The 24,753-nt window shown below is 43.7% G+C and overlaps 1 protein-coding gene across 3 annotated transcripts in view; it reads right to left on the bottom strand.

The window, feature by feature from the left end:
- Window positions 1-24,535, bottom strand: part of LOC124795126 (senecionine N-oxygenase-like) — a 52,665-nt gene extending 28,130 nt beyond the window's left edge. The window contains exons 1-6 of one of the 3 annotated variants that reach the window (XM_047258990.1): window positions 24,427-24,535; window positions 24,179-24,324; window positions 21,037-21,149; window positions 14,879-15,017; window positions 2,954-3,072; window positions 68-245 (exon numbers count right to left, since the gene is read on the bottom strand). In XM_047258990.1, coding sequence (XP_047114946.1) covers window positions 68-245; window positions 2,954-3,072; window positions 14,879-15,017; window positions 21,037-21,149; window positions 24,179-24,256 — 627 coding nt within the window. In that variant the 5' untranslated portion in view covers window positions 24,257-24,324; window positions 24,427-24,535. Of the gene's footprint in view, window positions 1-67; window positions 246-2,953; window positions 3,073-14,878; window positions 15,018-21,036; window positions 21,150-24,178 lie in introns of all 3 variants that reach the window. The other 2 variants (XM_047258989.1, XM_047258991.1) reach the window with 2 other exon arrangements.
- Between the last annotated feature and the right edge of the window lie 218 nt (window positions 24,536-24,753).

Below are 24,753 nucleotides of genomic sequence, written 5' to 3'. Positions count from 1 at the left end.
ACTTTTTGAATTAGATTCACTGTGGCTATAAGCAAAGCTAGAGTAGTACAGGAGTGGTGTACCGTACCTGCTCAGCCACGGCCGATATGTTGAGGGCGAGGTCGAAGCCGGAGGGCCCGCCGCCCACCACCAGCACCCGGCGGCCCTTGAAGGGCTCCGGCCTCCGGTACTCGTGGGAGTGCGTCTGCCGGCCGCGGAACAGGTCTCGCCCCTCCACCGCTGGGTACTTGGGACACCAGAATTGTCTGCGAACAGAGGCCGGATGTCTCACTCCAGAGTTATCTCTTAGATAAGAAAGAGAAGGACATAGAATTCGCCCGGCAATTCCAGTTAATGATCACAAACAAACTTGAGCCAGACTATCGATTTCGGTGCATAATCACCATATCTCAAGAAAAAACAACAAAACAGAGCTACTGAAATATGCAGGGTGAACATCAACAAAACCGACAAACTACAGGGACGGATTCCTGACTGGAGAAGGAGAAAGGTAGTCTGAATATGTGTCCGGAAATGCACCGTTGCCACAGTAGATGGCGCTGACTGACGGAATACACTTCCTCTGACCACGTGCCATGTATTCCTCGTGTGTTGCAGGTTATGTGATTGATGCAGCGTCCTGTAAGCAGCAGAATGGTCCGGTATTCAAGTCGACAACAAGCCGAGATGATATTTGTGTGCGGGAAAGCTGACGAAATCGGTCGAGAGGCAGCGCAGCTGTACCAAAACAAGTACCGTCACAGACACCGACCACATCACATAACATTTCAAGCACTTATTGGGCATTTGGGTGATCATGAGTCCTTTCAGATAGTTGACGCGTAGGGAAGCGGCAAACTGTGCTTACACCATATTTGGAGGACCGGATTCTACAGATATTGAGACGAACCCTAGTACAAGTTCCAGGCAAGCGGTCCGCGAACATGGTTTAAGCCGAAGTACGATTATGTGTACCCTGAATGATACACAGTTCTATCCCTTTCACCTGCAGTACCATGGAGGCAACTTTGAGCATGTGACATGCATCCAATTCTACTCTGTACTGTGTTCAGGGACGATTTATTGTCATTTGCACACACTGACCATTTCCGGACACCTCTTTTCTTCCATTTCAAGTCAGGCATTTGTCCCTGCAGTTTTTCGCTTTTATTAATGTTCACCCTGTATACCTCTTGTAAACAATCAACTATAAAATAATAAACTACCACTAATTTAATATAGATAGAATACTAGTGGTTAACATATTTTTGAGGTGCACGTGAATAAAACTACAGAAGCCTTACTTTATTTTCATATGATTAATCCTAAAAATCGCGTCGTACGGGTATAATAATGCAGTGCAGGCCGGGTCAAAATAAGAACGATGTTCCTGCTCTCAGCGAACAAGAGTGCAGTTGCGAAATGCAAAACAGGTTTGTGACGTAAACTCGACAGATGTCGCTCCTTCACACATATTTCACGAGTATGTACTGTTACATGCAATTAAGTGAAAATCTACTCATTAACTAAAATGTATTATAACTTGTTACAGTAATTATATAAAATATAACAAAAATAGATAAATAAATTTTTTTAAAATTTCTTAAAAGAAAATGTGTAAGTGACTGACTTAATGTGATTTCAAAAGGCTATGGTGGTAACTTATATAACTGTAATAATAACAAGAATAAGGAGCTTACAAAATAATCCGAGTAACTCGTTCTTATTCTTCAATTCTTATTGATTCCTCTTGGTTTTTGTATGTATTGTATATTAACCGTCTTTCCTTACAGCTTACACCATTTTTGTGAGGATTTCTTGGACCAATTTGCATTGTCCAATGTAGGTCTACAAATCGTAAAAGCATATCTTGATTTTTCCTTATTCTCGCTTCCATTATGAAGTGCAACATCCGAACCCTTCCTAAAGCAAATATAGAGAATCGTCGTGGTACTTAGAAGATTGAACAAATCTTCGAAAGACATTACGAACAGTACGTTTGTTCATCGCCTTCGGGATTATTCTTGCGCATATTGTGTACTTACCAGGCAGGGTTGACAGAGGACATTGAAAAACTGCAAAGAACGGTAGATTGTTTTGTACTGTCGCAAACTGGGGAGAGAGTGTCACGGGTGCCATGAGTCCGCGTTCCTATCACTAAAACATTAGGTGTTTTTCGTTGGGGCGAAGCCTTTTTACGGATGTTCAATCACTGACTTTCATCTCCGAATGGCCAGCTACGTTGTTCACTCCCATCTACACAAGGGGGCATCACCATCAGAATATAGTATATGAAATCAGGGCTGACACGGGAAAGTTTGGTTATTCCCACTTGATTTTCGGGAGTGGAAAGGTCGAGAAATAGTCTGATAGTGGTTGAATGAACCCTCTCACTAAGCGTGACTTGCATAGGAATCATGTATATGTAAATGACTGTTGTTTGGAGCTTCATTTGACCTCACAGAATTTCTAGTTGCAAAAGGAATAAATATAATTGCTTTTAGATCTGATTATGTGCATCCACGGTATGTTTCCCGGTTCTGTACACATTATGAAGTCGCTCGTCGCAGGCGGTAGATATTTCGTGCTTATAGAGCGAAACGAGGGCAGGCAGGTCTCTAGTGTAATATACGGTATCTTTCTATGAAATTGTATCACACTTTATTACATTTCTCTTTCATGCCCTTTATGCTGAACATGCTTTCTGTGGTAAGCCAACTGTGCTTTTCATCTCACAATTTGCTGCGGCCTTAGTTATTTTTAAGCTAAAGCGGAATGTCGTGCCTTAACTACAGCGTTTATTCTCTTTGCTCTTGTATCGTTGTTTGGTCTTACAAAAGACTAAAACAGCTCATCTATTTTGGGATTTATTGGCGATTAATACAATGGCTCACTGGAAAATGAAATCGCACAAGCACAACTGAAAAGCTGTACATAGCAACTGAAAAGTAGCAAACTGGGCAGAGCATCTCACCCGGTACACACAGTAACGGAGTCGAATTCGTAGGTGTGCAACTCGCGTGTCCGCAGGTCGGTGACTTCCACTGCCCAGCGTGAGCCGCGTGGGCTCACCTTCTCCACGTGCTGCTGGAACTGCGAAGAAAGAAATGACTTCTCACCACAAAATATTTCTCCTCTAAGCAATTCAGCTGTCTTTGGCATTTATGTACCACCACCCAGTCATTGTCTTTCAACGTGATTTGATACACTTCAGAAAAAGAACAATCGTGAGGCGTTGTGTGTTCTAATAGTGAAGAAGTACTTGAGCCACTGTTCCTGAATGCTCATGGGAAGGTCAGCTTTAGAATAATCGGTTCCTTGAAAGTAAAATAAGTTACTATCTCTTTCCCTTTGCTCGGTAATTCACACCAGAAAGAACCACCTACCTTCTATCTGTCTACCAGCATATACGAGTACATAAACAAGAGAGTTCGTTCGTTCATTTGTTTGCTTGTAATTCATACAAATCTATAGTTTTATTACGACCTTGATCAAATCTGCCCTTCAGGACAAGAGGAGGATCATTGTCTACATAAGACTTCGTAATCCGATTTCAAACATATACAGGCTGGTCCATTGATCGTGACCGGGCCAAAAATCTCACGAAATAAGCATCAAACGAAAAAACTACAAAGAACTAAACTCGTCTAGCTTGAATAGGGAGACCAGATGGCGTTATGCTTGGCACGCTAGATGGCGTTGCCATAGGTCAAACGCGTATCAAGTGCGTTTTTTAAATAGTAACCCCCATTTTTTATTACATATTCATGTAGTACGTAAAGAAATATCAATGTTTTAGAGGGACCACTTTTTTTTATTTGTGATAGACGGTGCTGTAATAGTCACAATCATATGGCTCTCAATTTTAGACGAACAGTTGGTAACAGGTAGGCTTTTTAAATTAAAATACAGGACGTAGGTACGTTTGAACATGCTATTTCGGTTGTTCCAATAAGATACATGTACCTTTGTGAACTTATCATTTCTGACAACGCAAGCTGTTACAGCGTGAGTACCTGTAAATACCACATTAATGCAATAAATGCACAAAATGATGTCCGTCAACCTCAAAGCATTTGGCAATACGAGTAACGACATTCCTCTCAACAGCGAATAGTTCACCTTCCGTAATGTTCGCACATGCATTGACAATGCGCCGACGCATGTTGTCAGGCATTGTCGGTGGATCACGATAGCAAATATCCTTCAACTTTCCCCACAGACAGAAATCCGGGGACGTCAGATGAGGTGAACGTGCGGGCCATGGTATGGTGCTTCGACGACCTATCCACCTGTCATGAAATATTCTATTCAATACCGCTTCAACCGCACGCGAGCTATGTGCCGGACATCCATCATGTTGGAAGTACATCGCCATTCTGTCATGCAGTGAAACACATTGTTGTAACATCGGTAGAACATTATGTAGGAAATCAGTATATATTGCACCATTTAGATTGCCATCGATAAAATGGTGGTGAATTATCCTTCCACCCATAATGCCGAACATACATCAACTCGCCAAGGTCGCTGATGTTCTACTTGTTCCAGCCACAGTGGACTTTTCGTTGCCCAGTTATGCTGGTTTACGTTAGCGCTGTTGGTGAATGACGCTTCGTCACTAAATGGAACGAGTACAAAAAATCCGTCATCGTCCCACAATTTCTCTTGTGCCCAGTGTCAGAACTGCACACGACGTTCAAAGTCGTCGCCATGCAATTCCTGGTGTATAGAAATATGGTACGGGTGCAATCGATGTTGATGTAGCATTCTCAACACCGGCGTTTTTGAGATTCACGATTCTCGCGCAATTTGTGTGCTACTGATGTGCGGATTAGCCGCGACAGCAGCTAAAACACCTACTTGGGCTTCATCATTTGTTGCAGGTCGTGGTTGACGTTCTACATGTGGCTGAACGCTTCCTGTTTCCTTAAATAACGTAACTATCCGGCGAACAGTCGGGACACTTGGATGATGTCGTCCAGGATACCGAGCAGCATACATAGCACACGCCAGTTGGGCATTTTGATCACAATAGCCATACATCAACACGATATCGAGCTTTTCCGCAATTGGTAAACGAGCCATTTTAACACGGGTAATGTATCACGAAGCAAATACCATCCGCACTGGCGGAATGTTTCGTGATACCACGTACTTATACGTTTGTGACTATTACAGCGCCATCTATCACAAAGAGAAAAAAGTGGTCTAAAACATTCATATATCTTTACGTACTACACTATCATTTATTAAAAAATGGGGGTTCCTGTTTTTGACCTATGGCAGCACCATCTAGCGGGCCAAACATAGCGCAATCTGGTTTCCCCCTTCAAGCTAGACAATTTTTGTTCTTTGTAGTTTTTTCGTTTGACGCTTATTTCGTGAGATATTTAGGCCAGTCACTATCAATGGACCACCCTGTATATATTATGTATAATATACACACAAGGGAAGAAAGCGCAATACTGGGATAGAGTTGTGCGACAGGCGTATTTCTCCATCTGCAAAATGTTATCTATTCAAATTTCACGCCGGTCGCATAAGAGTGGTGCTAATAGCGCAACTAAGAGGATGCAAATCAGGTTTGCTTTAAATACGCGCTGTAACGGGCATGAGAGTCGGTTAGCTTTGAGACTGGACGTAGTGAGCTAATACTAGTCAAGAATCCCTTTAAGACAACAAAGATGACATTATCGACACCTCACTAACATTGAACTAGGTCGTGTAACAGGGCTACGAGAATCTGGATGTCCCTTCTGCGATACTGCAGAAATACTGGCAGGAATGTAGCCACCGTACGTGGCAGCGGTGTTCATGAGAATGTGCGGTCTCAAGAAGACCGGGCTGCGGATGGCATGTGGCATTATCGAAAGGGAAGACCATACGGTTCGACGTATGGCACTGGTGCATCGTACTGCATCTGTAGCTGCAGCAATTGGCACCACAGCGACACACAAACCTATTACAAATCGGTCACTTCAACGGCAGATCCGAGCCAGACACCCTGTAGCGTGTATTCCACCGATCTCAAACCACCGCCATATGTGACTTCAGTGGTGTAAAGGCGAGAGCTCATTGGAGGGCAGGGTGAATGTCTGTCGTGTTTTCTGATGAAAGCTGGTTCCGCTAAGACGCCAGAGAGGCTTTTTGTTGGATATAAGTAGCCCAGCTGAGGGCCTGGAGCCAACATGTCTGCGTGGTAGACGCACTGGACCTGTACTTGGGGTTATGACCTGGGGTGCGATTCCGTATCACAGCAGGAGCGCTCTTGTGGTTGTACCACGCACTCTGAGTGGGTGATTCGACCGGTTGTGCTGCCTTTCATGGACAGCATTCCATCGGCTGTTTTCCAACAGTTTAACGCTCAGATGCTCTACAGAGTGCCAACATATCGTCTTGACCTTCTGGATGACAAGATCTGTCTCCAAAAGAGTGTATTTGGGTGCTTATTGGACGACAGCACTAGCGCCATCCAGACACAGCATGACTCGTATCCCTGTTGACCGACGAAATGCAAGAGGCATGGAACTTCGTCCCACAAACTGACATCCGGCAACTGTACAACACAATGCATGCACGCTTGCATGTTTGCGTTCAGCATTCTCTCGTATACACCGGCTGTTAATGTAGTAGCATTTCACATTTGCGAAGGCTTACTTTGCGCTTACATTAATCTGTGATCTTGCAATTTTAGTCGGTTAAATAAGTTACCTAGACAAATGCATTTCCGAAATTTCATTTCTCGACATTAATTAATTTTACATGGATATGGTGTCCGTTTTTTCGGACATGTCCGCAAGCACAGACATCACTGATGACCTGCAGCCGTATAGAACGAAATTATAATTATATATTGATACCTTCAGCTGCTGACGGGCGTGTTGGGTAGGGACACTACGAATGTAGTGTGTGGACATGTAAGGTGAGAATGTGGGACTCGTAGGAGGCGTGCGCGAGATAGTCCCTGCAGACGCACTATCCCTGTGCCTTCGGTGACTCAGATGGAGAGTCACCTTTCGCCACGTTAGCGGTACGGACGTCTTGTTTACGTCCTCGACACGCAGCTCGCTCGCGGAGTTGTTTACGTAATTCTGCCGTCTTAGCGCGCTTGATTTCCTTCCACAGAGAATGGCTTATGCCCACAGAAAATCTAAACTGAAAATTAGCTTTGCACCTGAATATGCCCGACCAAAAGCACTGGAAATCGAACGGTTTATCAGAGATGAAGTCAAGATTGATTGCAACGGTCTTATTGGCATCCACCTGTCTATAGTGAACAGTGTACTATACGTGTGATTGGTTAACGAAGACATATTTGACAAAATTCTAATTGCAACTCGAAGCGGTCTTACGTTCCGTCACTCTGACAGACACATCGGTGACGTAACTGTGGAACATGCGGGACTCGGATTGCGGACGATACGTGTATTTGAACTCCCTTTCGAGGTGCCTTCAGAGGTGGTGGTATCTGCATTCCGCTCATATGGAAAGGTGATTAGTCATACTGCTGAAAAGTGGGTTCAGTTCACTATATACCCGGGTCTCAATGGAGTACGACAGATCCGCATAGAGCTAACCAAACATGTGTCATCCTACTTATATATTGGTGGCTGCCGTGCAATTATTGTTTATGATGGCCAGCCGAAGACATGTTCGGGATGTGGGAAAGAAGGACGCCTCCTTCCAGGTGGCTGCAACGCAGAATCACGCAGTTACCGCCTGGGGACCTGCCGGCCATGACTGCTCCGACGACGCTACCGCTGACATTTGTCGAAGTTCTCCATAAAGATCCCCGACCGCTATCACCACTGGCTCCTACTACTGCCACATCGTCGTCTCCAGTAATGCCTCCGACTGTAGCGGAAGGACCGCCGCCTTGGCCTCCTCCTCGCGACATGTGCAGTGGTGAGCTTCCCGAGGACAGGGGGCGGCCCTTGACCCCATGGTTGTGCCTACCGATGCTTTTGTGCCCGAATATCAGGATTCCCAGGCGTCTTCGGACACTGAAGATCACGGGCGCAAGCTACGGTCGTCGAAGAGACGTCGTAAATGGCCGATCGCCCCCTCTGACACCTGCAGGACGCTGTCTCAAGACGATGAGGATCACACCTATCAAGATATTGCCCCGGTGGAGGATTCCGTGTTGGAAACATCAGTATGCACCCCGTCAGAGGTACAACCATCTTTGCATGCACCAGACGCTGTACCTATGGACGGCGAACAGCAGCTGAGCCAGCACCACTTCCACCGACGACGTGACGCCGCCTTCGGACTCCACAGGTACTCCACCGGAGACACACCATCCACGTATCTTTGCGTGGTCTGACGATGTAGACGACGAACCACACACCGTTGAGACAGTAGCGAATGCTGCTGCTCCAACTCACGACCGGTAATCGACAGGGTTGCTGGATGGGAATGTGCAGCCTACTGGGACAACATTCCTGTTCGCTGCTGCTCTTCGTGCCTCCATGAGTATCCCATTAGTGCCAGTTCCACGAAAAGCTTACAGGATTGGCTCCATCAATGTCAACACCATTGGCAACCCTGTCAAACTACAACTGCTCCGTGAATTGCCTAATATCTATGGCTATGTTTCCTACCTCACGCCGTGTGCTGACGAAGGCAGTGGGACAGCTATTCCTTTAAAGGAAGGCATTGAGGTAGACGACGCGATTTACCTACCTTCGGCTAGGTGTCTTCCTGTGACTTTCCACGGGAACGGTCGCGATTCTACTCAGAACATGTCGCTCCATTGTTTGTAGGCCGCTACGACCATATTATTCTTGGCTGTGACTTCAGTTGTGTGTTATTCCAGAAGGACCAACATCCTCATTTCACCACATGTCTGGAACTCAAGCTGCTCGTGCATGAACTGAACCTCACCGATAGTTGGGACCGCGTGCATGGTGATCGGCCTAGATATACGCACGTCACCAGCCATTCAGCAAGTCGTCTTACATTCGCACTGTTTCGCTCCAGAGGCAGAAGGTGTGGCGCGGTCGAGACCTGTGGAAGCTGAATGTCGCCCATCTCAAGGATCCGGAATGCAGGCAGGTCGTAGAAACGACGCGGAACAACTGTGTGAGACGCCTTCCAGCGTATCCTTCAACTCTCGGGTGGTGGCTCGACTGCACCAAACCTGCTTTACGTCGTTCGATGATGAATTACGGTCGGAACAAAATGCTGTGGTAACGACATACCATGGAGTGCTATTTCGCAATTCTCCGGAAGCTCTCAAACTATGCTCCCTCTGTTCAACGACAGGTTGAAGTTCAACATATTAAGGCGAAGATAATTTCTCTTATGCGTCATCGCCTTGAAGGTACAATAGATGGCATACCGGCAGAGATGCTGAAGGAGGGAAGGGCTACTCTACAGGCGAGACTATACCACGTAATCTGCTTAATTTGGTGGAAGGAAAGGATCCCAGAACAATGAAAGGAGTTTGTCATCTGCCGTATACTAAAGAAAGGGGGGCCAATGAGATGTAGCAATTGCAGAGGAATCACACTACTGTGTAAAGCTTATAAGATGTTGAGCATGTTGTTACTGAAGCGACTAACACCACATGTCTGGAAAGTACTGGGATTCAAACAAGCAGTTTTCAGAAAGGGAAAGTCAACTGTAGAAAATTTACATACAATACGGCAAGTGTCAGCAAAGTTCTGGGAATCACGCAAAAATGTTCACTGCCTTTTTGTGGACTTTCAAAAAGCATATGATATAGTGAGTAGACAAGCAATATGGCTAGGACTCGAAAGGGCTCAAGTTCTCAGAACACTAATAAAACTGACACAAATATGCACCCAGGAGACAACATGCATGGTGAAAGTAAATTGAAACATATCGAAGTTCAAGATGAGAACTGGAGTGCGACAAGGAAACTGCCTCTCCCCTCTTCTGTTTAATCTGGTACTGGAGAGAGCCCTGATGAAGGTAGCAACCCTAGAGACAGGAATACAGCTGGGAAGAAGGATCAACACCCTGGCCTATCGGATGATGTAGTTTTAATAGCGGACAAAGAGCAAGACCTGGTTCAAACAACAAGAACTTTAATGGAAGAGGCAATGAGATTTGGCCTGAAGTTGAATATGGATAAGACAAAATACCTCGTAGATAGCGGAGAAAATGATGACGGACGCCTGAAGGTGGAGGAGAAAGTCTTTGAAAGGATAATAGACTTTAAATATCTTAGGGCTATCCTCACTGAAAGAAACGAGATAGACCAGGAAATTTCCGCACGAATACAAGCAGAAAACAGGTCAAGGTTTGCTCTGGGAAATGTGTTGAAGTCCCGGCTTCTATCGAGATCCTGAAAGACCAAGACCTGTAGTCTTATATGAAGCAGAGACCTGGACCATCACCCAAAAGATGGAAAGAAAACTCCTGACATCTGAGAATGCCATCCTCACACAGATTTTTGGGCCAGTGAGGGATGGAGATGAATGGAGGAAAAGAAAGAACTGTGAATTGCAGGAGCTATACAGGTCGATGCACATCGTGGCGGTGATCAAAGAAAGAAGACTCAGGTGGTATGTGGTATGGACATGTAATTCGTCGAAAAGGCCAGATGATTAGGCAGGTAGTGGAGGGAGATAGAGGCAAAAGACCACGGGAAAGACCACGACTCCGATAGATTGATCAGGTCAAAGAGGATATGAGTACGCTAGGGCTGTCTGAAAAAGAATACACGGACCGAGGACGCTGCAGCAGGCCGGTTGGTGAGGCCAAAGACCGACTGCTGTTTGTGTGGCCAAAGCAGTAGTAGTATTAGCAGCAGTAAGTATTCACTTTGTTAAGCGTAGTATTGTTCAGACCAATGTTAAGTGTGAAGATGACGCGAAGTATTACTCAGTCTAAAATCTTTGTCTTGGCTTAACATTTCGTAAGAATACTTACTCTACCCACTCCACTGTTTATTATTACGCATTACCGCTACAGTTCGAACACGAATTTAGACACTGTTTATTATTACGCATTACCTCTACAGTTCGAACATGAATTTAGAAACAGAAATCTAGCTTAGCTGCTGCCTGCATGCTGTCTGCCGCTGTACTCTCGAGAAATCTGCAACAGTGTTGTCAAGACGCGAGGTAAGTGGAAAGTTTGATTACTTACTTCTGTTAAGTATTTAATGCAAAGTCAAGCTGCATCCAGATCAGTTAAAGTTCAATTCATATTAAGTTCTGTAAAGTTGGGCTCAATTTTAGACAGAGAAAAATATAAAGAGCATCTTACAACTCCATACTTAAATACATAATCCATCCCAACGCAACTCAAACCAACTCCGTCTCCCAGACAATGAGATCCGCTGTGATATACACTACTGGCCATTAAAATTGCTACACCAAGAAGAAAAGCAGATATTGGACAAATACATTATACTAGAACTGACATGCGATTACATTTTCACGCAATTTGGGTGCATAGATCCTGAGAAATCAGTACCTAAAACAACCACCTCTGGCCGTAATAACGGCCTTGATAAGACTGGGCATTGAGTCAAACAGAGCTTGGATGGCGTGTACAGGTACAGTTGCCCATGCAGCTTCAACATGATACCACAGTTCATCAAGAGTAGCGACTGGCGTACTGTGACGAGCCAGTTGCTCGGCCACCATTGACAAGACGTTTTCAATTGGTGAGAGATCTGGAGAATGTGCTGGCCAGGGCAGCAGTCGAACATTTTCTGTATCCAGAAAGGCCCGTACAGGGCCTGCAACATGTGGTCGTACATTATCCTGCTGAAATGTAGGGTTTCGCACGGATCGAATGAAGGGTAGAGCCACGGATCGTAACACATCTGCAATGTAACGTCCACTGTTCAAAGTTCCGTCGATGCGAACAAGAGGTGACCGAGACGTATAACCAATGGCACCCCACACCATCACACCGAGTAATACGCCAGTATGGCGATGACGAATACACGCGTCCAATGTGCGTTCACCGCGATGTCGCCTAACACGGATGCGACGTCATGATGCTGTAAACAGAACCTGGATTCATCCAAAAAAATGACGTTTTGCCATTCGTGCACCGCGGTGCGTCGCTGAGTACACCATCGCAGGCACTCCTGTCAATGATGCAGCGTCAAGGGTAACCGCAGCCATGGTCTCTGAGATGACAGTCCATGCTGCTGCAAACGCCGTCCAACTGTTAGTGCAGATGGTTGTTGTCTTGCAAATGTTGCCACCTGTCGACTCAGGGATCGAGACGGGGCTGCACGATCTGTTACAGCCATGCGGATAAGATGCCTGTCGTCTCGACTGCTAGTGATACGAGCCCACTGGGATCCAGCACGGCGTTCCGTATCACCCTCCTGAACTCATCAATTCCATATTCTGCTAACAGTCATTAGATCTCGACCAACGCGAGCAGCAATGTCGCGATACGATAAACCGCAATCGCGATAAGCTACAATTCGACCTTTATCAAAGTCGGAAACGTGATGGTACACATTCCTCCTCCTTACACGAGGCATCACAACAACGTTTCACCAGGCAACGCTGGTCAATTGCTGTTTGTGTAATAGAAATCGGTTGGAAACTTTCCTCATGTCAGCACGTTGTAGGTGTCGCCACCAGCGCCAACCTTGTGTGAGTGCTCTGAAAAGCTAATCATTTGCATATCACAGCATCTTCTTCCTGTCGGTTAAATTTCGCGTCTGTAACACGTCATCTTCGTGGTGAAACAATTTTAATGGCCAGTAGCGTATATCCCCCACACCGACTTTAACTCTTGCCCACCTGTCCCACTCCTCCTCAGGGCTTCTCTCTCCTTTGCCTCTCCATCCCTTTCCTCTTGCAACCAATGCCCTATCCACACGACACATTACTCCCCACTCTCTGTCTTTCCCACCGACAGTATTTTCCACCATCCAGTTGAGGTCCTACATCTCATCTTCATAGTTTGGTTTTTCGTACCTAACAGACTGCTGTTTTTCTACCCACACTAGTGACCCCTAGGGAACTTACTTTTTACTCCGACAATACCTCTCACCATTGTCCAGGTCCATCACTTTTTAAGTGAAACTGCAGTGGTTCTGTGTTTTTTATCAGCATTTCACCTTCCTGCAATGTGTCTTTAAAATGTGTATATTTCCGTTTTTTGCCTGTGTCTTTGAATTTTAATTTAAAAAGCAAAAAAAAAAAACAAGTTCTCATTGAATTGTTTTTAATTCGCTTGGTTGAACAGTGGAGAATTGGACTGCTGACAGCCAATATGGAGCGAGGGAGATGAAATAAATCGGATAAAAACTAAATGAGCCATTTCTTCCATTTTCTAGGGCCTCTTCTGGCTTCCGAGTGGGTGCTGCTCGTCTCGTCGTCTCAGGACGCTATCGAAGCCTGTCGTTGGGACCAACTCCGCTACTCTCAACTTCCTGCATTAAGGATAGATTTTTCTGTGCCTCTATTGCACCTAATCCTGGCGACAGTCTCGGAACTTGGATATTTTCCTACCGAGCTGCTACTGGTGTTGCTACATACTAGAAACAGTCAGGCGATTTTTAGATAGCAGCATTGTGAACCTCTAGTGAGACACAGTATTTTGTGCCTTTTGTTCTCGCCGTCGAATCAGGGATATTTTGTTGTTGCTGAACTTGTTTTCCCCGTGTCCCCGTGAGAGACACTTCATTATTCCCTCAGTTGAAATACTGGAACATTCGTGGAATGTTACTGCCTTCGACATCCCAGATGTTTTTTGACAGTACACTACGAAAGTGCACTTAAGAATGAAGGAATAATTTTTTTTGCATCAATATGTCTGCTACACTGCATTACAGTCAACAAACTAAGACAGTCTTGGAACCCATGGTGCCTTTGTTGGCAAATAAACAAAATCATTTCCTCGCAGTTGCTAAACGCAAACTTATTGGTCTCCTGTGGTACATTGAGAATTTATCTGTAATGGAGTGGCGTATTTTGAAGTAACAGTCTTTAAATATGTTGAATTTATGCATCAAATAATTCTGATAGATTGCATCGAGCTTCCAGGAAGATTTAGCTCGACGTGTGTTATACCATCACAGTTGTAGGAAGTGGTGTCGAATGCCATGCCACGAATACTGAATGAGAGAGGAATATGTAAAATAAAACAGGCAAATCATGAAACACCATATATGAGACAGATGGTGTTAGGTGTAGTCATCAAATAATACCCCTGTCTAACGCATTCTGGGCGAAAATCAAGACAGCATGGCTTTGATTGCTAATATTTGTCTGCATTTCATTTCCTAAAATGTATTTCAGTACATGGTGACTATTAACAAATGTTTCTCTTCTACTAGCCAGTAGGGTAAACGTGACGACTCTCTTCCGGGATGGGGGACTGCAAATAACTGTGGGACGCAGTAATATCAACGTGCTCTACGAGGCTATGAAAACCGCAAGGATTGTCCGTATGGTGCGTAGCCCCAACGTTTTCTGAGGTGTATCCAGTCCCACGTAGTAGTCATATACCGATACCAAATGTACGTTAGAGGTAACGCGTAGGTCACCCTGACTGGGACTACTCAAATGTACTTATCGCCGTTTACTAGCATCCAGGAGTAGCTTTAGACTTGTAACAAATGAAACATCCGTTTACACAATCTATTAGCTCGGAAAATTCACGTCATTGTAATTTAAGCAAATATATTACGAGACTTCTTGCTTATGTAAATAAATGCGATCAGCAACGAACGATCTACATAGCAGACACATATTTAAAAGACTCTTATTAGGGAAAACCACTGCCAACTAAAGAACGTTTAGCTGAGAAAACCGTTTTGTAGCCCTACACACACTAGCGCTGTTAGGTGCTGGAAAATTAGATAAAACAAAGCAAAGAAGAAAACATTGGGTCTACATTACCTCTGCTGTCAATTTTAATTTACTCAAAATCTACGACTTACCTTGATGAGTTTTCTGATTCCAAATTTGTCGGCGAAACTGTTGATATATTTTAGTATTTCTTCTGAACGCACGTATGAGTCATCCACATCATGGAAGGGGAAATCTGGAAACGTCATCAGCTGCTTCGGAAGGTTGGTGCTGTGAAACAGCAACAGCTTTTGAAAATTCGTCAGATCTGGCTACTTACTAGCACTATAATTACAGAACAGCGGTTTCATATTAAGCATTTTCAGGAAAAAAACAAATTGTGGATATGGCTAAATTATATATATGTAGATATTTCACATATATATGTTTGAGGAATGAGTTTGCGAGAATGCAAAATACATAACGTAAGCGGCTGTGTCTTTGGAAGGCATATACTCAGAAGCTTAAACTTTTTACACCGCTAAGAGCCGCAGACTTTATTAATTCAACTTGATACCTTTACCCGTTTCTTGAGAAAAAGGGGTGTTAAGAGAGAGACAGACAGACAGACGGGATAACAAATGACAAAAAGTATTTTTATGTGATATAATTACAAACTAACGATTTTCCGGTTTACGGAGAAGTTTTCTGCTTGCCAAATTTCATGAATCTACAGCAACCGAAAGTATCATATAGGTTCCAATGAGTGATTGTGCGTGTTTCAAAATATGTGACATAGATGGCCGCAGCTAATGGCTGCACTAACTTCGAAGCTTAAACCTTTTTACTGTCAAGGGACAGTAGCTTACAGTATTTGACATAAATTTCAGCTTGATACCTCAACCCTTTCCTTGAGAAAAAGGGGTCTTAACAGACGGACAGACAACGAAAAACAAAGTGCTCCTATAAATACCATAGTGCAGGAAAGATATACATAGAGTTTCGCTCTTAGATCAATGGTATGTTTATTCCTTTTTAACAGCTGCGGCATTTTCGTAGTGGCTGTTTCTGATGAAGGCCACCATTAAATACATTTTATTGTGAATGAAGGGAGTAAAAGACTCCAGTATACCGTCAACGATGTTTCACAAGAATAAGCTAGGCCCTCTGTGAGTGTTTTTACGGTGGAGTGGAAACGACAAAGAAGCACAAAGACTGCCCCTCGTTCTAGCAGGCTCAATGTATTAACTGCAGTGGGCTCTGAAATCTAAAACGTAATGAACGAACGGAAGTTAGACGGTCTTGTCAGATGTAAAGAACTTCCGCTGCAATCCCCGTGAAGACGTCAGTGACACAACGGCCCGTCAAGGTGTGACAGAGCTTGATCTTCAGGATCTTACTGTGACAAGCTTGTAGCAACGTGATAATGGTAAATAAATGTGGAGTGGATTCATTCAGCTGGTCTGCTCACCGCCCAGACATAATCCATATCCTTCATCTTTTAGATGAATTAGAGACTGGTTAGGTGTCACCATAAGTTAACCAAAACGGTGTCAATAATTTTTCAATATGAGGGAAGCTGGAGACATATTTCGCCTGAAATATAGCAGCTCTTAACGGAAAACACTTTACCGAAGCTAAAACTTCCACTCGCAGAAGAACGCAATTGTTCTCCTAAGCTGATGTGTTTGGAACGAACAGTAATGTAGACCGAGAACTTTGTACCGTATAGCGTGCTACAGGGCCTTGCGCTCTGAGCGCCCTGAAATAGAACCGATATATCGACCCCTGCCGCGGTTGTCAGCAGTCCTGATTACTGGATAACCTAGATTTTGTCTAGTTTTCGGCGATACTGCAGTGCATCTCGAGCAAATAGTTTGGTTTATACACTTTGACACAATGGATCCCCATGCAAACTAATTACAAGAATTTTCCGCTTTCGAAAACAGACCAAAGGTTTCTGAGGGTTTTCCCCAGTTGTGTGGCAAGATACGAGACTAGTAATTGCCATCCACGGATTCGCATGTGAAAACGCCCCTCCCTCCTCCCCCACCTGCCCCCCCCCCCCCCTGGCTCTACTCCGATTTGAAAAGACCAAAGCACTACGATGTGGTAGATCTCAGACGAACTACCTTGCATGTTGTGAATAAAAAGTATAAAATAATAGTAATTATCTATGTTAGGACAATCAAACAGCAAAAACGTAAACATAAATTCTTAAATAAACAGCAGAATGCGTAGGACTCCAAACACCAACGAAAAAAATCTAGTAACAACCTGGCATACGAAGTTCTAAGAAGTAACTAGGAGAAAATCGACTGAGTTCCTCAGTTGCAATATTTAGGCGAAACGATTCCAGAATTGAAATAGTTTCGAAATTCTGTGTCAGAGAATGGAAACACCTTTCAAGCTTACAAAAGATGTCTATAACAAAAAAGACACTGCAGCGCAATAACAAATGATAGTTTCATTAAGGGTTTGAAATACTCACTAAAACAGAAAGAGAGACATTAAAGATTTTAAAGCAGAAACTAAGAGTAATTATGAAATCGTTATGTGTCAATTACAGTGAAGCAGGGACGTGCAGACTATAAGCAAATAAAGAAATACTACTCGGAAATATGCTGGGACATAAAAATGAGCAGGTTAAAATTTGGGATCGCGAAAAAAGACTGGAAACGACTAGATTAACCAGACAAGTTGTGGAACTCTACGAAATTACAGTAAAGCTAAAATCGAAATTCCAGAATGGATCGGTGCAGCAAAAGGAGATGTGAAGGAAGCAAGAGTAGCGCAACTTGATGAACCAGAAAGAAAAATTTTTAGGCAGAAATTTCACAACTGGACTGTTGGCCCGGCAGATAAACCCAAAAATTACGGAACAACTTGGTCTAACGAGCGGAAAAGAGCCCGATCTCAGAGAATGAAAGTGACGTCGGACACAAAGAAAAGCGAAAACAGAATACAGAATAATAATAATAATAATGGTTGAGACACTAATGAGCAAAGCTGGTGCTCAATATCATCTGACAATCTCAAGCGTTGAGGTGCTATAGAAAATCGTAGCTATTCGATAAGCATTACAATAATTCTACTGTGGCAGCCATCATACAGTTTGTTTGAGAATTCTCCAGAGCACATTCAGAAAGTTCGGTAAATATGTAGAGAATTATGGGTGATAATACGATTATCTATAACATTTCTCAGCTTGGAAACCAATTAATGTGGTGATAGGCATATATCAAATATAGTTCTTAATTTAATCTGAAACCAAAGAGGCAGTGAACTTTCAGAAGACATAAGAAAACAGTGGAGTCTTGTTAAGAATGTATAACGTTTTACATGCTTCAGCTCTGCGTAGCCTAGTGACTATCTTGTATCTGCTGCAGTGTATGAGACCATTTGTGAACTCGGCCTACTCTTTCAGTGTCTCCAGACCTCGTGAACATGAGTGACGTAGCGGAGAACAGTTAACTACATTGCAAAGCGAGCAGACAGAACGGTAGCTGCTGAATAAACATCTCCTGGTGACTCACGCTACGTTAATAATTGTCGTTACTGAGTGGTGGGAGAGCTCTTCTTGTGAATAATGAATACATATTTCTACTAGGCGGAGAACTAGAATATACGAAAGACTCAAATGAAACTCAATGGACTAGAAGCGCGATCCCAGTAGCTGTACTGAGAGTTTAGGAAAACAGTAAGGAAAATACCGCTACGGTTATAATGCCTCAGCATGTTTCATTATTGTGTCGTCTCAGGCGTCAAGCTGAAGGTAAATCCCCCCCCCCCCCCCCACCATCCTCAAAAAAACTACAAATTTCAAACATTGACGAAGACGATCTTGAAAATACTCGGTTCATACTGAGAAGCTGGAAAGAAGAAAGGAGACCCGTTTAAATCAAGTTTGCAGAAAGATATTAAAAATGAATAACGACAGATGAAATATATTTTTAGGAGAGACGAAAAAAGGTACTGAAAGAAGAAAGTAAGAACAAAGTATCCTCGCTATCGGACAGGTGTTATTTAAAATTGTTAAGCATGCAGGACTGGTTAATTGGACAACAGGAGAGAATGAAGGTAAAATGTACAGGATGATTCCATGATGATGTAACAAACTTTTAAGGATCATGGAGAAGGGTGAATGTGCCAATCTGAGGTAAGCTATCCTGGTCCGGAAACGACAGAGTTGAAAGTTACACTACTGCCCATTAAAATTGCTACACCACGAAGATGACGTGTTACAGACGCAAAATTTACCCCGAAAGGAATAAGATGCTGTTATATGCAAATGATTAGCTTTTCAGAGCATTCACACAAGGTTGGCGCTGGTGGCGACACCTACAACGTGCTGACATGAGGAAAGTATACAACCGATTTCTCATACACAAACAGCACTTGATCGGCGTTGCCTGGTGAAACGTTGTTGTGATGCCTCATGTAAGGAGGAGAAATGCGTACCATCACGTTTCCGACTTTGATAAAGGTCGGATTGTAGCCTATCGCGATTGCGGTTTATCGTATCGCGACATTTCTGCTCGTATTGGTCGAGATCCAATGACTGTTAGCAGAATATGGAATCGGTGGGTTCAGGAGGGTGATACGGAACGCCGTGCTGGATCCCAACGGCCTCGTATCACTAGCAGTCGAGATGACAGGCATCTTATCCGCATGGCCGTGACCGATAGTGCACCCACGTCTCGATCCGTGAGTCAACAGATGGGGACGTTTGCAAGACAACAACCATCTGCACGAACAGTTGGACAACGTTTGCAGCAGCATGGACTATCAGCTCGGAGACCATGGATGCGGTTACCCTTGCTGCTTCATCACAGACAGGAGCGTCTGTGTACTCAACGACGAACCTGGGTGCAAGAATGGCAAAACGTCATTTTTTCGGATGAATCCAGGTTCTATTTACAGAATCATGATGGTCGCATCCGATTTTGGCGACATCGCGGTGAACGCACAGTGGAAGCGTGTATTCGTCATCCCCATACTGGCGTATCACCTGGAGTGATGGTACGGGGTGCCACTGGTTACACGTCTCGGTCACGCATTCGCATTGACGGCACTTTGAACAGTTGACGCTGAATTTCAGATGTGTTACGACCCGTGGCTCTACCCTTCATTCGATCCCTGCGAGACCCTACATTTCAACAGGATAATGCACGACCGAAGTCGCAGGTCCTGTTCGGGCCTTTCTGGATACAGAAAATGTTCGACTGCTACCCTGGCCAGCACATTCTCCAGATCTCTCACCAATTGAAAACGTCTGGTCAATGGTGGCCGAGCAACTGGCTCGTCACAATACGCCAGTCTCTACCCTTGATGGACTGTGGTATTGTGTTGAAGCTACATAGACAGAAGTACCTGTACACGCCGTCCAAGCTCTGTCTGACTTAATGCACAGGCGTATGAAGGGCGTTATTACGGCCAGAGGTGATTGTTCTCGGTACTGATTTCTCAGGATGTATGCACCGAAATTGCATAAAAATGTATTCACATGTCAGTTTTAGTATAATATATTTGTGCAATGAATACCCGTTTATCATCTGCATTTCATCTTGGTGGAGCAATTTTAATGGCCAGTAGTGTATAACCCAAAATTGTTCCGATATCTCTGACGGTGAAACTCTTTTTCTGCAAACGCTTTGTTTTCCGTATTTTTAGTGATCGTACTTTTGACTAAAACAAGAAAAAAATTGCAGTAAACTCGAGCCTAAAGTACGTACATTATGAGATGTGAAAACCAGTTCTTCTTTGCTACTGTGAAACACATTTACTAAACAAGTGAACATAGCTCTTAACGTAAGCACTTCAGAGCCCATGTTTATTAGAAACTTTTTACTTGTTTCAGTCCATAATTCATCCTCGAAAAATTTGGAAAGCAAAGAGCTTGGAGTAGAAGAGGTCCATTGCCATAACGATTTTCGCGTATAACTTTCGACTCTGTCGTTTTCGTGTCAGCGACCCCTTACCCTACTGTAATGTCATCGCGGATTCATCCTTTACATGCATCACAGATAGCTGGGCCTCCAGCACCGATTACAAGAAACCTCAGACTAGCGTACACACAGAAGTAAAGAAACATATCGATGGTGAGAAAAGAAATGCAGAAATACATCTAACTGGTCGTAAGATTCCCCTGGATTGTTGCAGATGGGAATTTACGGTAATCTAAATTAGAGATACAATGCAAAAGGAAACCACATTCCTTTAAACTGCATTTCACGATTCTCTGCGTATTGATTAGTGATACGACTGCAGATACACAAACTATCATTCTTGTTGTGTTTTTTGTACTCACACCAAGTTCTCATACATGCTGGTGTACACTGGTCTGCCGTCATCATCCAGCCACGTGCTGGGAGTGTATGCCCAAGTACCGCCCAGCTTATCTGATCGCTCGAACACCGTGACCTGCAAAGTGAAGTAGGAAATATCCTTTGTACATCATTCTTCGTTATTCATTGTGCAATGAACACATAATTTAGGTATCAAAACAAAAACACACACACAGACACCTACGGCTGAAAACTCTGCACTCCCTTCAGACAAAATGGGACAATATTTTTGTAGCATAACAATACATTATAGGCTTTTATGTTTGGAGAAACATGGAGCACATTACAGCGTCCTCACATCGGTATCTGCTTGCCTATAGAAGTCCAAATCTAGCTACGTAAGTCACTCCCACGTGGAGTGCGATGACATACAGTACGTAGTTCTAGGCTGCATAATAACATTCTCAATATATACATTCGCGTTCTTTTGAGGTCCCGCTTTATTCACAGGTCTAAGGTAATAGTATACTGAAAGAAACATAGAATTTTTGCCTTGTATGCATTTAGGTGCTACACGTCTACTAAATGAGACTGCTTACGCCACGCTTGTCCGCCCTATTCTGGAGTACTGCTGTGAGGTGTGGGAACAGCATCAGATGTGACTGACGGATCGCATCGAAAAACTTCAAAGAAATGCGGATCGTTTTGTACTATTGCGAAATAGGGGAGACATCATACGTGAACTGGAGTGGCAATCATTAAAACAAAGCCGTTTCTCGTTGCGACGGGATCTTCTCATCAAATTTCAATCACCAATTTTTCCTTCCGATTGCGAAAGCATTCTGTTGGCACCCACCTACGTAGGGAGAAATGATAGTCACGAAAAAACAAGAGATATCAGGGCTCGCACAGAAAAATTTAAGTGCTCGTTTTTCCCCGCGCGTCGTTCGAGAGTGGAGCGGCTCATTGAACCCTCTGCCAGACACTTTATTCTGAATAGCAGAGTAATCACGTAGATGTGGATGTACGCACGATTATATGAGCAGTCTGGAAGGAAGCTGCACAAATATTCATTCAGATTTCGTTAAGATTTTAAAAAGGAGCGAAGTGTGGTGATTTGCTTGAAACGTTCAGAAGCGTGAGACTGTGCAGTTCTCAAAACACAGAAACAGAGTTCATTTGACTACAGTATCGACGAGTCATAACTGTAATCAGTCAGCTCATATAAACACTGCGTGTAGCAGTTTATGGGACTATTAAGCGAAATAATTACACAGTGGTCGGATATTGGGAAAATATTTTCGGTCTACAACGTAGATTGCTTACAAACTCTTGTGCGACCAATTCTAGAAAATTGCATAAGTGTGTGGGACCAAAATCAAATACATGTAACAAGTGTTCTTATGTGTATAGCAAGAATAACATCGTCGTAGGTTTATTTGACAGTGTCACGAAAGCGACCGTCAAGAACAAGGCGAAAACCCTTAACTGCGACACCCTTGAAGATAGACTCACACTATTACTCGAAATCCAACTAACAACGTTTAAAGAACCGCAATTAAGTGAGAAATCTAGTAATATACGACAGCCCCCTATGGATCGTTGCCGTACTAAGAGCACAGACAGCATTAGCTTAGTTACAACGCGCAGAGGGACATTAGTCATTCTTCCTGTGCTCCACCCGTGAATGGAACGTAGGAATATGTAATATGGGGTGTTCTAGGAAATATCCTATGCTATGGACTTTACAGTTGTTTGCAGATTTGGATCTTGATGTAGATAACTTTAGGATTAGATATAAAAAAAAGAAACAAAAACAAAAAATACCTATATTCGATATGGGACATTGTTTACAAAAACCGTTTAAGGAAGATACTAAAACATTATGGACAGATTGCACGACACTCTTGGTTTCTCAACTCGACGTTCACGAGAAACAAATTGTCACTAATAGCAGGTCACAAGAATACTAATAAAACGAGCCGTATGTTGACATTAATGCTGTCTACAGGTTGTGATTCCTGATTTATTGTCGAGGGCATAGTGTAATAAGTAGTATCGTTCAAGAACAACTAGCCTGCACAATAATTTAAAACTTAAGGATTATCTTTCTGTTAGAGTAGTTACTACCGGCATGTATGGATCCGTATTTGCCACTTTATCCGTCTTTGTAAAACGGAACTATGAATATTGAGGAGCTGTTATTATTGATGATTAAATCTTATGAGTCGTGAGGCGGCGCCATGTTCCTCTACAAATTTGTTCACCGCTCATCGTTTCGGACACACCGCTGGGGTCCAAAATGGTTCAAATGGCTCTGAGCACTATGCGACTTAACTTCTGAGGTCATCAGTCGCCTAGAACTTAGAACTAATTAAACCTAACTAACCTAAGGACAGCACACACATCCATGAACGAGGCAGGATTCGAACCTGCGACCGAGCGATCGCTCGGCTCCAGACTGCAGCGCCTAGAACCGCACGGCCGCTCCGGCCGGCACACCGCTGGGGTCTTCTTCAGTATTCCAGTGGTGTTCACGGATGGCTGCGCATGTAGCCTTATGACTAAGATGATTTTACCATAGGTGACAAATTTCACGAAAGCCTTTAGACTGATATGGCGTCTATTACGCTTGTTGACATTCGTACACATAATGAAGCATAAGAAAAAATCGGCAAATTTTAAAGTTTACTTTAAAAATCTTTGAATTTTATTATAATGGTGCAAGTCGGGTTGTAGTAACAAGGTGAGTCGATCGAATACTAAGGACACGTAGTTTAGTAACGAAAGAGCAGAAAAGAGACGTTGCGAAATTAGAAACGGTAAACACCCAAAGAATGAAGCCTCATTCCTCGCTTAAACTTACTTAGAAAGTTTCATGAATCGGTTTCCTTAGCGGAGTCTACTAATATTCTCCAACGTCTTAGACACCAATCTCACAAGGAAGGTAAACATAAAATTAAACTAATAATAGTTTGCACACATGCTCGTAGAATCATTCGTTCCTCATTCCATCTGTGGAGGTAACAGAAAAAAACCTAAAAGGTGGAACAATGAAAATATTCTTTGTCTCTCACGGTTTAGCGATTTGTAGAGCATACAACCGGAGATAGGAAAGAAAACAGTACGCTATTTAGTGCAAAGGAGCCTGCAGACTCCACATACCTGGTAACCAGCATCATTCAGACGTCTGGCGGTCGCTAGGCCCGAGATTCCTGCTCCGAGAACCGCGACGTGACTCATCTTTCACCAAAGTCGCTCTTAGACTGGCACTGTGCTGCCCCTCTCGTCTATTTGAATCCTCCGGGATTCTGCACAGTAACGACAAGTGGCAAGGAATTTTTTAGAGACGTCACCCAAGTATCGTGCACTGGCCTCAAAAATTTCGGACAAGTCGATCACTAAACACTGACCGTGCAGATTTCGTCGTCGCGCTCTTAAATGTCGTGTCATGCAGCAGTACTACAGCCGCCGTCTGCCTATCTGCGAAGCAGAATGCTCTGTGGTAGCAGAAACGATGAGGGCTATGGAATAAGATTGTATAACAGACGTTACGTAAGTCCTCTCGTTTGATGCGGTGACCTCGGCGGGACTGCGGAGCTGCACGTTTGTTTTGCTCTCACTATCCTTGCTGTGATAATCTTTTGTTTGCTGCTTGACATACTTTCGATTCGAAAGCGGAAGATTTGGGGATGGGTTCTTTATGCGCCGGAATACCTCTGGACAAAACTCCGTCGCTG

The sequence above is a fragment of the Schistocerca piceifrons genome, chromosome 4, assembly GCF_021461385.2.
Source record: "Schistocerca piceifrons isolate TAMUIC-IGC-003096 chromosome 4, iqSchPice1.1, whole genome shotgun sequence".
Classification (NCBI taxonomy): domain Eukaryota; kingdom Metazoa; phylum Arthropoda; class Insecta; order Orthoptera; family Acrididae; genus Schistocerca; species Schistocerca piceifrons.
Note: the sequence above shows the minus strand (reverse complement) of the source record. Positions and strands in the feature narration are given on the sequence as shown.